This window comes from Hibiscus syriacus, unplaced genomic scaffold (assembly GCF_006381635.1).
Source record: "Hibiscus syriacus cultivar Baekdansim isolate YM2019G1 unplaced genomic scaffold, ASM638163v2 tig00013960_pilon, whole genome shotgun sequence".
Taxonomy (NCBI): Eukaryota; Viridiplantae; Streptophyta; class Magnoliopsida; order Malvales; family Malvaceae; genus Hibiscus; species Hibiscus syriacus.
In genome coordinates, this window is record NW_024062312.1 from 1,861,569 (window position 1) to 1,875,122 (window position 13,554).

General features: G+C 34.5%; 2 protein-coding genes across 5 annotated transcripts; both read left to right on the forward strand.

Moving 5' to 3' along the window:
• The first annotated feature begins 1,299 nt into the window (after positions 1-1,299).
• On the forward strand, positions 1,300-6,519 carry LOC120206746 (MACPF domain-containing protein At1g14780-like). Of its 2 annotated transcripts, XM_039206331.1 has the most exons (8): positions 1,300-1,417; positions 1,519-1,865; positions 2,973-3,211; positions 3,506-3,707; positions 3,791-3,868; positions 3,968-4,151; positions 4,797-4,963; positions 5,766-6,519. In XM_039206331.1, the coding sequence occupies exons 2-8, from the start codon at positions 1,617-1,619 to the stop codon at positions 6,456-6,458; spliced, it is 1,812 nt and encodes a 603-aa protein (XP_039062262.1). In that variant the 5' UTR covers positions 1,300-1,417; positions 1,519-1,616; the 3' UTR covers positions 6,459-6,519. The 2 variants fall into 2 exon arrangements, with proteins under 2 accessions (XP_039062262.1, XP_039062261.1); XM_039206330.1 differs by lacking the exon at positions 1,300-1,417 and having other exon boundaries at positions 1,505-1,865.
• A 2,229-nt stretch (positions 6,520-8,748) lies between these two features.
• Positions 8,749-10,598, forward strand: LOC120206747 (protein TRIGALACTOSYLDIACYLGLYCEROL 1, chloroplastic-like). Of its 3 annotated transcripts, none has more exons than XM_039206333.1 (3): positions 8,749-8,780; positions 9,387-9,454; positions 9,542-10,598. In XM_039206333.1, the coding sequence occupies exons 2-3, from the start codon at positions 9,408-9,410 to the stop codon at positions 10,545-10,547; spliced, it is 1,053 nt and encodes a 350-aa protein (XP_039062264.1). In that variant the 5' UTR covers positions 8,749-8,780; positions 9,387-9,407; the 3' UTR covers positions 10,548-10,598. The 3 variants fall into 3 exon arrangements, with proteins under 3 accessions (XP_039062264.1, XP_039062265.1, XP_039062263.1); XM_039206334.1 differs by having other exon boundaries at positions 8,758-8,780; positions 9,392-9,454; XM_039206332.1 differs by having other exon boundaries at positions 8,765-8,780; positions 9,264-9,454.
• Positions 10,599-13,554: the final 2,956 nt, after the last annotated feature.

The following is a 13,554-nucleotide window of genomic DNA, read 5'->3' on the forward strand; positions in this document are numbered from 1 at the left end:
AGGGCTCAACGTGGGTAGCTTCGTGACGTTCTGGAGTGTCGGCAGCAGCTGTTGGACCACCTGGACTCATCGGAGGCGGCTGGAAACATCTAGAAACGGCTGGCTGCTAGGGTTAAAAACCCTAGGGTTTTCCATCTGGAACCCTTTTGGGCCGTTGGATCTTGCCAGATCCAACGGCTGATGATGTTGACGGCGGCTGGGGGCTAGGGTTTGAAAACCCTAGCTGAAACCCTAAATCAATTTAGGGTTTCCATTTGGGTATGGGTCGGTTCTGGTTGGGCCTGGTATTTGGGCTTGTAAATGGGCTTCCAGTTTTGTAATTATTTATTAAATAATAATAATATATAATATTAATAATAATAATAATAAATAATAATAATAATAATAATAATTATTATAATAATAATACTAATACTAATAATAATACTAATAATAATAATTTTAATAATAATAATTTTAAATGAAAAAAATTGATGTCTACAAGAACTTTGTTGCTTACTGCTGAATGATTTAGAAGTGCTAACTTAGGCAATGGGGAAGGTTTGTACTTGGTTGTTCTGTTCTATTTTCTGAACTGATCAGTTTGGTTCGAAACCAGGGCCTACATGTGGGGAGGCAAAAGCTGTGTAGAGGGGATCTCGTATACTTGCTATTTAACCTTAAAAAATACAGTGTGGTTTGCAGTAAATGGCTTTCATCATTGTTGGTGCTTTCTTAGCTGGTCATCGTATTTGTGAAGTATATAATTGTGTTTTAGTTGTTCGTTCAAATAATGGAGCATTCTTTCTATGAGTTGATGCTACAAGCTCTAGTATGGTCTGAAACAACATTGTTTCTTTTTGTTTTACTCAATGAGACAATGACTGCTTTTTGTCTACTTGTGTTCTTTATTTGCAAGGTGTTTATGCAAGTTTGATCTGTATGCTGGTTCTTTTGATCATCTTTAACAGATTGGAGTGTCCAAGCAACTCCCCTAAAAGAGGAAACCAAGCTTCTTCTCTTTCATGGGTTGTATCAGTAAGGAAGAAGAAGAAGAGTTAACATGAAGAAGAAGATGGGGTTAACGGGAAGTTAACTGCCATGTCAGCGAAAAACTAACTGAGGCAACGGTGGGACCTTACCCGAAAAGAACTATGATAACTGTATTGCAAGTTTTAAAAGTTGGATTACCAAAATATAATATACCTAAGAGTTAAGGGACTATTTTTATATTTTATCCTTTAATAAATGTACCCAAAATAATATCTTTCCTTTCTTCCTCCCTGTAAATGGCCACTCTTTTCACGCATTAATTTTCAAATTCCTAGTCCAATTCCATTCAAACTCAATACCCCATGAAAAAGGGTAAAAATAAAACCTGCTTTTCAACTCTCCCAAAACGTGTCTTCTTCATTTTTATTCAACCCTATCTGCCCAGGTAATATATTTTCTCCTCTCTTTATATATACACACACTACAGTCCTGAAAGCTGGCGTCTCTAATCTTGTAATACTATTTCTTTCTAAAAAAAATTAATAGATCAACCCAAAGCTCCATTTCTGTAGCTTTTGCTGTTGCTGGTGTGGATTTGAGGCTCTGAGCTAGAGATTTAGAGAATTAGGGGAGAAAAGAGAAGTATGGGTACGGAGGAAAGTGAGAAACCAATTGAGGTACGAGCAATTCAAGCTCTGGGGAAAGGGCTTGATATAAGTGGAGATTTCAGGCTGAAATATGCTAAAGGACCGAGGTTGGTTGAGCTCGATGAAACCAACAAAAGAGACATTGTGTTTCCAGGTGCTTTTACTGTTAGAGATGTTCCTCAGGGTATTCGTCTCGATAAAGGCGATCGCATTCGTTTCAAATCCGATGTTCTTGAATTCAATCAGGTCTGGAATTTTTCTCTCTTTTGTTTAATTGAAGAACTCTATTGGGGGTTTCTTGTGTTTATAAAGTATAATTCAAAAAAATTATGGAATTTTGATTTGTATTTGTTCCCTGATTGATCCATGGATTAAGTTTTTTTTCCAATATGTTCTGTTGTGTTAGGGGCGAACCTGGGTAGTAAAATGGTTAAATTGTACATAAGCCCCTATGAAAAGCATTCAATTGTAAGGTAATATATGGTAAAATTGCAACCCCCCCAATGATAAAAATCATGATTTAATCCTAAAATTTGTATGTTAACACTGGTAAAATTCTATTTTGAGCCCCCCAAAAAAGATGAGATAAATGTAGCCAGAAATGGCTAACTTGTACTACAAACTATTTTAAGGTTGCTGAACTTGTGGGATTGAAGAAAGTTAAAAAAGAAAATTTGACCAAGGATGCTAATAATTAATTCTAGTTAGCAGAGGTGCTATCCATGGAAATTTTTTTCCATTGCATTTAAATTACATTTATTTTTAGCCATTTGGGCTCAGCATGAAGTTGACAGCAATTAATTGAATACAATGTCTTTTTCTATGTGAATAGAGGTTGAAACTTGGAAGTTGAATATGAAAAGGAAATATATTAAAAATAGCGTCATGCTTTCTGTTTCATTTCATAGGCATTGCTTTGTGGTGGGTGAGCCTTCAAAATTGAGGGATGAAAGGTTAGACTTATGTCACATCTGGATAAAACTTGATTTTTCAACTCTTTTAACTAAGGACATCTCTACTTCTGCAACTTCATAGTTTAGAGTTGGAAAAGAAAGTAAAGCTAGAATACTTGCATAATCGGATTTGTATTTAACGATATTTGTTTTAAGTTGGAAGGGGAACTTGGTTTGTATTTGCATAAATTGGATGTCTCTTTAAATATATTGAAGGGTTTCTACAGGACCCTTATGATGAAGGAAGCAAAAAGAACAAAAGGGCAAGGTTTATTGTGAAAACGATCTAGGATTATGCACTCTGTTAAACGCTGTACTGATTAAGATGGATATATTGGTTTGGATAAATTTATTTGATGTTGTACCTTATATCTGCTTCCAAAGCTTACTTCTCATGCAGATGTCGGAGTTACTTAATCAGAAGTCTTCGATACAAGGAAAAGTTCCTTCTGGCTATCTTAACTCTATCTTTGGTTTGAGAGGAGATTGGCTTCATGATGCTGAAGATACCAAAAACCTTGCTTTCGATGGTTACTTTATTTCGTTATATCATTTACACCTTACAGCGTCGCCACTTGTGCTACATGACAGAGTTAAGAAGTCTGTTCCACCCCACTGGGATCCAGCAGCATTGGCTAGGTAGGTTTTCGATATAATGTTTTCTGCAATTTTGTGGAAATAAGATCATTATATCAATGAAAGGTAATATGGATTATTTTGGTTAGAATATCCTTTTCCAATGAATAAAAAGGGGGTTGGCCGAGTGGGGAATTCTAATACATACACAGACATGCAGAATTGCCTACTAACTTGTATCGGTGATGTATCTAAATTTGCAAATTTGGATGCTGGGGAAAATAAGATCATTATATCAATGAAAGGTAATATTGTATTCTTGTCAAAAAAAAATATCTAATATATTGTATTGGTCAGGTTCATACAGACATATGGGACACACATAATAGTCGGCATGGCTATCGGTGGTCAAGATTTAATATGTGTCAGACAGAACTATTCCTCTTCAATTCCTGCTTCTGAGCTCAGAGGGTATTTGGAGGATCTCGGAGATGTTATGTTTTCTGATGGGAATAGCCCTTCATTATTACAGAGAAAAACAGGGGACTACAAACAAAAAGTACTAGCAATTCATCAAGATTTAAAGGCTCTTGATTTCGGTAAACAACAATATTGTTTCTCAATTCCATTTTGTTTATGTAGGTGCCTGAGGTCTTTAACCGCATCTTACAGTCAAACACCTTGCAGTTGGCCAGCATTGCAGAAACATCGAGCAAAGATGTAAGCCTAGACCTTGAGTGTTTTGTGATCCTTCTTTTTTTCTTAATAATCATTTGAATCTATGAATTAACCTTTTTCCTTTGTTTTCAACTTGAGTAGGGACTCACTATCATTTGTTCGAAAAGAGGAGGAAATGTATTCTTGCAGGGTCATTCCAACTGGCTCCAGACAGTACCTGCTAAACCGGAGGGAATTTCCTTCAAGTTTGTACCAATTACTTCTCTTCTGACTGGGATTCCGGGAAGTGGGTATCTCAGTCATGCAATCAACTTGTATCTTCGTTGTAAGTATTATACTGCCGAACTAATGAAATAACTTATGTGATTACTTTAAATATGATTTTGAAGATGATTGGAGTCCTTCTCTGTTAAAAAATATAGCCAAATATCTTCACTAGTGTAACAGTTTTGGTGGGAAGACTAGGAGATCTTTATAGGCTTTTTGGTCAGAAAGAATAAAAAACGAGAAAAAAAAGGAACAGATTTATAATTATGTGTTCAAATATGAAGAACTTGCTTGACTCCTTTCTCTTGCTCTGGTGTATATTTTCTGATTTTGAGGTTCGGGGTATGTTTGGTCTGTGAGAAAGTGCATCAAGATCCCGTAATCTATTTGATTACCGAGGCAAATTCTCTTTCCAACTCGATTTTAATCTGTTTCCTTTTATCAAGTCTATCAAAACCACATGAAAACTAGAGGGATCGATTTACCCTCTCCTTTGTTCCTACATTTTACTTGATTTAAAAAAGTTAAAAACATAGGGGATTTTTTCTTTAAAGAATCCAAGTAGAGAGAGCTCAAGAACATTTGTACTGGTTATTAGAGGACTTTAGCCTTACAAATCATTTAGATCTTGTTTCTATATATATATATATATATATATATATATTGTGATAGCAAAGTACTTTAACTTGCTGAATATGTGTAGACAAGCCTGCTTCGGAGGATTTACGATATTTCTTGGAGTTTCAAGTTCCGCGACAGTGGGCACCTATGTTCTGTGAGCTGCCTCTGAGGCATCATAGGAAAAAAGCTTCTTGCCCTTCCCTGCAGTTCGCTTTCATGGGTCCTAAGATACAAGTCAGCTCTACTCAGGTACTCAAACAGCATGCAAAGCCTTGTTTTATTGCAGTCGGCTTATTAGTATGGCAAGAATGACTTTTACATGTATAGTACTAACTTATGTTACTCGGTCTCAAGTGTGAATGTTGGATGCAAAAACGTGCCCAAAACGGATATTCTAATTCTTTTTCCAAGTTTTTTCATATATTTGGAGGATCCTTGGAGAGACACATCCCTATACCATTTCTAGAAGTGAGTCGGATACAGGTGACGAACATGGATATTTTAAAATATACGAAAACCTGGGGTAGCATAGGTCCTACCGTAGTGGGTGGGGTCGTAGAAGGTTTGATGTTGTCACCTTGTTATAATGAAATGCAACTTTTTATGGTCCAGTGGAAAATGGAGTTGATTTACCATATCGGCAAGTGGACGATAACATTGGATCTAATCTCATTTTCTTTGAAGTATCCATGATCGACACTCTCCGACACACATTCGGATATGAGTATGGGGATATGACCTTCAATGTCCGTCCAAATATAATAAAAAACTAGAAAAATTGAACATATCCATGTTGGACCAACGTCTGAATCTGAGTAACATATCCATACTAGATGGCAGAATATGGAGAATCTTTTAAATATGAACATCTGATGAAGTTTGTAAGAGTTGGTGTATGTTTTTGTCTATAGTTTTACCTTTCTAGTCCGGGTATATATGTATACATAGACATGTATGTATAGATATGAAGATCTATTAAATGTGCAAGTATAAGGTTGCATATGCAGCCATATTTTTGCCATATTCCGTTACATATTCAGTGAAATTTCAGGTTTCGAGTGAACTAAAACCTGTGGTTGGCCTCCGGCTATACTTGGAAGGAAAGAAATGCAACCGTTTGGCATTACACGTGCAGCATCTCTCTAGTCTTCCGAATATAATGACGGTCCCATCAGGCCTACCATGCCAATGGCGAGGTTCTGATGACTATAAATCGAGCGATCAATATTTAGAGGCAGTCCAGTGGAAGAGATTCTCAAATATATGCACATCTGTTGTTAAACATGACCCTAACTGGTTTCAAGACGTTCCCAATGGTGTTTTTATCGTAACTGGTGCACAGCTCCTTAGCAAAGGGAAGTGGCCAAAGACAGTTTTGCATCTTCGTCTGCTTTACACTCGTATACCAGACTGCACGATCCGAAAGACCGAGTGGGGTGCTGCACCGGAAACTTCTCGTAAGGCCGGTTTCCTCGCAAATCTTAGCACAACATTCACGTTCACACAACGGACGCTCACCGGACAACAGAAACCGGCTCCAACCACACTTAATTCGGGTGTGTTTCCCGATGGTCCTCCGGCACCAATTCGTGCCAAAAAATTGCTAAAATATGTAGATGTATCGGAGGTCGTCCGTGGTCCGCACGATGCTCCTGGACATTGGCTGGTAACAGCAGCCAGGCTAGTGAATGAAGGTGGTAAGATTAGTTTACAAGTGAAGTTTGCGTTGTTGGATTATCCATGACTTTCAGTTTCTTTTGTACATATAAGGTGAGATCTATATACAACTTTACCATAGGTGCCATTAGTGTTGTTCCTGCTAGCCTAAGTTCAGGAGCTAAATTGGGACCCAAAAAAGTTCTGAGATTAAGTTGAAAAAGTTATCAAATTCCGGGACTAAATGTGAGTTTATCCCTTAGATTAGTAATTATGAACCTGGATTGAACCAGTCGTCAACCGGGTGAGTAAAATTTAATTCAATTCGGAAAAAAAATATTTTTTAAAATTTTGAATTATTGAAGTTAAATTTTAATTTCAATATATATCAGAATATTATAAAAATTTATAATTAAATAAAAAAAAAACTTAAACAAATTGAATCGACTAAAAAACCCATCAAATTACTGAGTCAAAAGATATAATTCGTCAAATTTAATAAATATTTGCATCCGACTCTGATCTGAATCCGAAGTAATGCTTCAAGTAAATTAGGAACATCAAAATTCCTGTGTTCATTATTCAAATCCAGAACTGCTATTCAAACTCGAACAATAAGCAAAAGTAGGGACATTGATGCTATTCAGCAAACTGCAATAGCAAAAACTATGGTGTTACCTTTTGTTCTCAAAGCTGAAGACATCCACAACATCGGGATTTCGCCGGCAACCCTCGGATTTACATAAACCGACTGCCGAAACTATCGACCGGAACCACAAGGACAACCTTTCTACTGCCTTCACATGGTAAAACATGTACTTAGCATTTTTGCAGTATGGCAAGATCAATAACTCGTCTTTCGGCATCCATGTATAAGTTTTATACCGAAAAATACGAACATATGTAGCTAAAAACTGTACATACTTGGTACGTAGAGCTTCGTACGCTTGGATATGAAGATAATCCATGAACTGCCATGGAAAGGAAATGCTTATTTTCGACGTGGATGGCAATCTTATTGGATACATGATAAGCTAGAAGCTGTTACAGGGGTTGAGGGCGTGCCTGAACCACGTAAATATCTTCACCGAGGACGCATCCTTCGACGTCCTGGGGGCAGCCAAACTTCTGCTCCAGGAAATGACCGATGGCACCGAGACGCTGAGTAAGGTGCTGACGGTATTTCGGATCAACTGTAAACGGCTTTTTGTATTTTAAATTTTATTTTTGTCAAAATCATACCTAATTTTTAGTTTGTAATTCATTTTAATACCCGTCATTAAAAACTTAATGGATGGACTAATGTGGCATAATTCCGGAGGATGAACAATCAATCCAAACGGTAGACCACGAGAGAATGACGTGTTGATTAATGTAGTCTAGTTTCTGCCCATTGAATGGTGGACCATGGAGATCGAAGGATGAAGAAATCAAATTCTCAGCTGATTTGGAGAGATTAAAGTGTTTCCTGATAAAATGGAGGCCAATATCACGTTCATGGGTCAAGATGCGGGCTGGAAAGTTAGAGCTTCATCAACTGACGGATGCAATGATCGACGGTTGTAGATGTGGCGGCCTACGAGTCCGTTAAGTTTTTAACTACGGAGTATTAAAATTAAACAAAAACTAAATGCTAGGTATAATTTTAAAAAATGTAAAAGTTTAGGTACTAAAATAAATTAAAATTAATAATTAAGATACTAAACTCATAGTTTACGTAAATATATAATTATAAATAAAATTATTATAAAACAATAAAAGTCGAATGTGTTCATTGATCCGCGTATCCGTTAAATTTGGAAAATAGTTTTATATTTAAGCTTTGCTCAAAAATGAATTTAGAAAAAGATTAATTTGTTTAAAAAGTAAATTATAATTTATTTAAAATCTTTACTATATATGAAATAAATTACTAAAATTTATTTAAAGTCGATATACTTCTGATTGATAATAAGTATAGGGGTAAACAACAAGTAGTATCCCAATTATCACATTTTTTCTGTTTTAATCATTCAACTATTTTTTTTTTCAAAATCATGTATAACGTTACGTTTTGATTTTATTTTGGTCACCTACCGTTAGAATAATAATAAAACTGTTGAGATGATATTTTTTACTTTTTTCAATAATGATGTAGAATTGCTTTATGGTGACACGTCAACATTATCATTATTATTTTTAACTATGAGTGACCAAAATGAAATCAAAACTAAACGTCAGGTGTGATTTTGATTTTGAAAAAATTGTTAGGTGATCAAAATAAAACAAAAGTGATGGTTAAGACACTAAACGTGTAGTTTACCCATAATTGTAATATATTTATTTTTGTAGTTTTCTTATATTATATCCGTGCAGTGCAACAGCCGCCAAACTCCATAGCGATCGTTACCATTCTTCTCTCCAGTCAGAGGTATTTTGCATCTCTTCTTTCCTACTATTTGTTCATTTTATTTTCTTGATTTTTAGGGTTTAATCTGCTGCCATCAATTTTCCGCTTATAGATTGTTTTATTTAGCAAAAATGAGCTTGGATCTTTGTTCTGAAGGTGAATTTACCTATTTGGAGTAATTGGGCAGTGGAATTTTGAACTGTTCTTGAGATAATCCTTTGTTTTCTGCTTTCGGGTATTCCGCTAGCTTGCGCTTTTGTTTGCAATTGTACTAAAATTGAAGGATTTCTTTGAGCTGTTAAGATTAACTTTTTAGGGTTTCTTTCCGATTCAATCTCAAGCTAGGCCAACTTAAATTCAAATTTTGGAAAAAAAGGCCTAAAAACCTCTTGGATTTAGCCTACTCATTTATTAAATTCAACAACTGTGTACAATGTTGATTTTTCATGTGTTTAGACGAAAAACAACTATTGTTGATGATTTTTGGTTAAATTTCATTTTCAGGAAAGCAAAAATCGAGAAAAAGAAGAAGAATATATTGTTTTGTGTATTCTTTTGTCTGATTGGGATTCGATTCATGCAATATTCTAACTTTAAGGTCTTACTTGAACTCTCTTATGGTTGAAGTTCAGGGACGACGTGGCAAATATGCGAACAACTTATCGACTTCATCCGGTATATTACTTTCAGAGCAGGTCTTTCTCTTTCTCTCTTCTAATTCACTGAGAATCTACTATCGATTCATAAATGGAATTACGGCTGATGCTTTAAACCTATTGTAGAAGGAGCACTAGTAAATATCATGGATCGGTTAAACTAGGAGGCTGGTATTCAAGGCAAATTGGCTTGACCAGAAGAGAACAGAGTCTACGGTTTCTTACACCGATCCGTAAAACTAGGTTGTTTATGATTTCCAGCACCGATGACGGCTATGAGTATGCCCCTTTGCTAGAATTAGAGCACAATATGAACAATGCACCCTCTTCTGAACCAGAGACATTCTTAAGCGGATGGTCTCCTCCGATGTTTTTGTGGAGAGGATTATCTGTTCTTGTCCTCGCAGGGCAGGTTATGATTCGGACCTTAAAAGGTAAAGTCCACTGGAGGAATACTCTCCAACAACTGGAGAGAGTTGGACCAAAATCAGTCGGGGTTTGTCTTCTAACCTCTGCATTTGTCGGCATGGCCTTCACCATTCAGTTTGTTAGAGAATTTACCCGATTGGGTTTGAACCGATCAATTGGCGGGGTATTGGCCTTAGCTTTCTCAAGGGAGCTAAGTCCCGTGGTTACATCGATTGTGCTTGCTGGACGAATCGGGAGTGCATTCGCTGCGGAATTAGGAACAATGCAGGTTTCAGAGCAGACCGACACACTGAGAGTTCTTGGATCAAGCCCAGTGGATTACTTGGTCACACCCCGTGTTATCGCTACGTCCTTAGCTTTACCGTTTCTTACTCTGATGTGTTTCACAATTGGGATGGCATCAAGTGCCCTTCTGGCCGATAGTGTTTACGGGATCAGCATTAATATTATCTTAGATTCAGCGCAAAGGGCTTTATGTTCGTGGGATTTAGTTAGTGCAATGATCAAGTCTCAGGTTTTCGGTATGGTTATATCGATAGTGAGCTGTGCTTGGGGAGTCACCACCACGGGAGGAGCCAAAGGTGTCGGCGAGTCAACGACTTCTGCCGTGGTTACCTCTCTAGTTGGTATTTTCATGGCGGATTTCGCTCTCTCGTATTGCTTCTTCCAAGGGGCCGGAGATTCTTTGAAGAATTGTGTATAATGAGGCTGACCATTTTATTTATTTTTTGTAATATCATTAAAATTTTATTTAGTTATTATTTTTGTACAATAATATTGGGGTAAGATACACCAATCGTCACTAAACTTCGAGTAAGTTTTTGTTTTCCCCATCAAACTTTCAAAAGTTACAAATTGGTCATTAACATTATCAATCTGTAACCAAATGATCTCTCGATGTTAACATCTATTAACTTTTTTGACGGAAAACTGAGCTGAACCGTTAAACACTTACCTGGATATAACCAACACTATTGTCTTAATCTTAACACTTATAGTTGTTCACCAACACTGAACATTGCTCAAGGCTCATGTTAGGGCTCTTATCTCATCTGCTAGTTAATGTTGTGGGACCAACATTATGGTCATATATTTATTCTCATATTTTCTCCATATTTGAATTTAAGGTTTTAGAGGATTACATGTCATGGTGCTATATAAAATATCTTATATACTATATGTCGATTAACGAGTCGAATCTATTCAGTCCTGTGAAAGCGTCCACCGACACAATATCATCATCTCCAAACTAACAGGAAATGATCAAAATTGAGATGCATCGTAATGTGGAACTAATTCATGCAGATATCACTGATATTACAATTTTTCTCATTTTTATTGTATATGACAATAATATTAATGTATTTTTATAATGTTTAATACATCATTATTATTTTAAGTTTGATTCAAATATGATTATTCATGTAAATTGAGAAGAATATAATGTAGGAAATAATTTAAAATTATAAAAAAATATAAAATCAAGAAAAGAAATTTTTTTTAAAAAAAATTATATGTGAAACACACTTTTTTTCAATCAAATAAAATATTTGTTGTTGTCGATTCAATATGTAATAAGTAATAAAGATATAATTAATAGGGGAATTTCTTTTTTTTAATATAAATTTTTCTCTTAATATTTTTATGTCATCTTCCGCTTTCTTTTTATTTTTATTTAGTCGACGATGATATAAATTTTTTATTAATTATTGACCGTCGGTGATTATTAGTTTTCTTACTTTTTTATTCTGACTTTTATTTTCTATTTTTCTTGAGTTTTTTTTTCAATTTTGAATAAGAATCTATATCTTTGTGACACGTTTTTCTCTACTCTTGTTCCACGCATTTTCTATACTCTAATGACACGATTCTGACAACTTTTGGTATATTTTTTGCATAATTTTGTGGTCATTTTGGTGCTCGTACAAATAGCCTCATAATGTTCTTATTTTCTGATTGATTTGTTAGTGGTCAAATATTGTCAGATCTTCTCTTTAGTAAAATGTTATTTACCTATATAATCAATCTGTCAGATAATTTGGTTCGCCCACCACTCCTTTATTACTCTGTAAAACATCTCGTTCGACAAAGATAAAAAGTTTTTATGTAGGTTATTGAATTCTTTTGATGTTTATCATCATTCTCAAGAAAATTTTCATTTTTATTCATATTTTCATATTTCATATTTTTATTTTTGTACGAGTTTTTGTTGATTACTGTCTCCGTTTTACTTTCTATGCTTGAATGCATTGTAGATTCATTTCTTTATTTTTATTAATAAAATCCAATTTTCATTGATAAAAAATATAATTAACAAAATGTCTTTTGTCTTACGTGACACACCCAATTAATAAATTAACTGACACTTATTCCCATATATAATGAGGTAAGGGGAATGTAGGATAGTAAGTTGCCCCCAACGCCAGGTTGAGAGCAGCTTCCGTAGGAGACATTCGAATTATGAAATGTCTTCCGTGGGACTCGATCCCATGACCCTAATCAATAATGAGTATTATTTCAATAATAAATAACTTTAAATATCAATTTAATAAAATGTAATTAATAATGAGTAATATTTCGATCATTAATGAGTTCAGATATCAATTTAATAAAATATCCTTTAAATGATATTATTTAAGTAAAAAATCCAACTTTATGCGTTGGAGGAGTTAATATAAAGCAACAAATTTAAGAAAATTATTAAAAGAACAATTTACTCATTTACTTTTTTATTTATTTATAAATTAAAAAATCAGAGGTCTCAAGTGATTTAGATCTAGGGATGGGCATGACCCGAACCCGAAACGACACGTTCGGGTCGTGTTTTTATTTTAAAAAAAATCGGGTTTGGGTCAGGTCGAGTTTAGGGTGAAAAATATCCGACCCGATCCGAAAAAATATATAATTTTTACTTTATATATTTATGAATAATTATAATAATACCCTTATATATAATTTTTTTTCAATTAAATTACTGTTTTTATTAAATAAAAATGAATAAAAATGATATTTTTTATTATTTTTGGTCGGAACGGGTTTCTAAGTTATATATCGAGTCGAGTTCGGGTCGGATGAAATCTTGTTTTGTCGGGTCGGGTGGACCAAAAACCCGACTCATGACCATTCCTATTTAGATCCATAAAATATGGTGGTCAGCAATGTAACTTATCTTTAACGATGAGTAAATTTATAATACAATTTAAATATTTTATGTAAAATGTTTTATTGAGTTATATAAGTTAGAATGGTCAAATTATTCGAATTTAAATTAATGAGATCAAATTTTTTTTAAAAAAATAATTTGATTCAGATCGGATCAGGTTGTATTCAGGTTTACTAAAAGAAATTTTTTAGTCAATATAGTATCTTATAATTTTATCTGTTTATGGATATGTTCATTGATAGATCCAGAAATATTTTTGAGTAAGAGTAAAAAAATAATCAAATTTAAAACGAGTAAAATTTCTTTAAATTTGAGTCGGATCAGATATTATGATGATATGAAATTCAAAAAATCGAGTCAAATTAAATTATTATTTTTTAAAATTAATTAAATACTAGTTAAGTTTTAATTAAACCGATCTTAGTACGTATCCTTCTCAAAGACAAAAAGGGAAACATAATAAAGCTTAATAACTTTGGAACATGTAATAAAAGGAAACGTGGGATTTGCATGTTTGGAATAGAACTTTCCATTAAGATTATTATTC

What these genes read in the sequence shown, in the direction of transcription:
- LOC120206746 (XM_039206331.1), top strand. Translation starts at nt 1,617, where the DNA reads ATGGGTACGGAGGAAAGTGAGAAACCAATTGAGGTACGAGCAATTCAA. An exon ending in GATCCAGCAGCATTGGCTAG is followed by an intron (nt 3,212 to 3,505) that starts GTAGGTTTTCGA and finishes TGTATTGGTCAG; the next exon opens with GTTCATACAGACATATGGGA. An exon ending in CAGGGGACTACAAACAAAAA is followed by an intron (nt 3,708 to 3,790) that starts GTACTAGCAATT and finishes TTGTTTATGTAG; the next exon opens with GTGCCTGAGGTCTTTAACCG.
- LOC120206747 (XM_039206333.1), top strand. Translation starts at nt 9,408, where the DNA reads ATGCGAACAACTTATCGACTTCATCCGGTATATTACTTTCAGAGCAG. An exon ending in GTATATTACTTTCAGAGCAG is followed by an intron (nt 9,455 to 9,541) that starts GTCTTTCTCTTT and finishes AACCTATTGTAG; the next exon opens with AAGGAGCACTAGTAAATATC.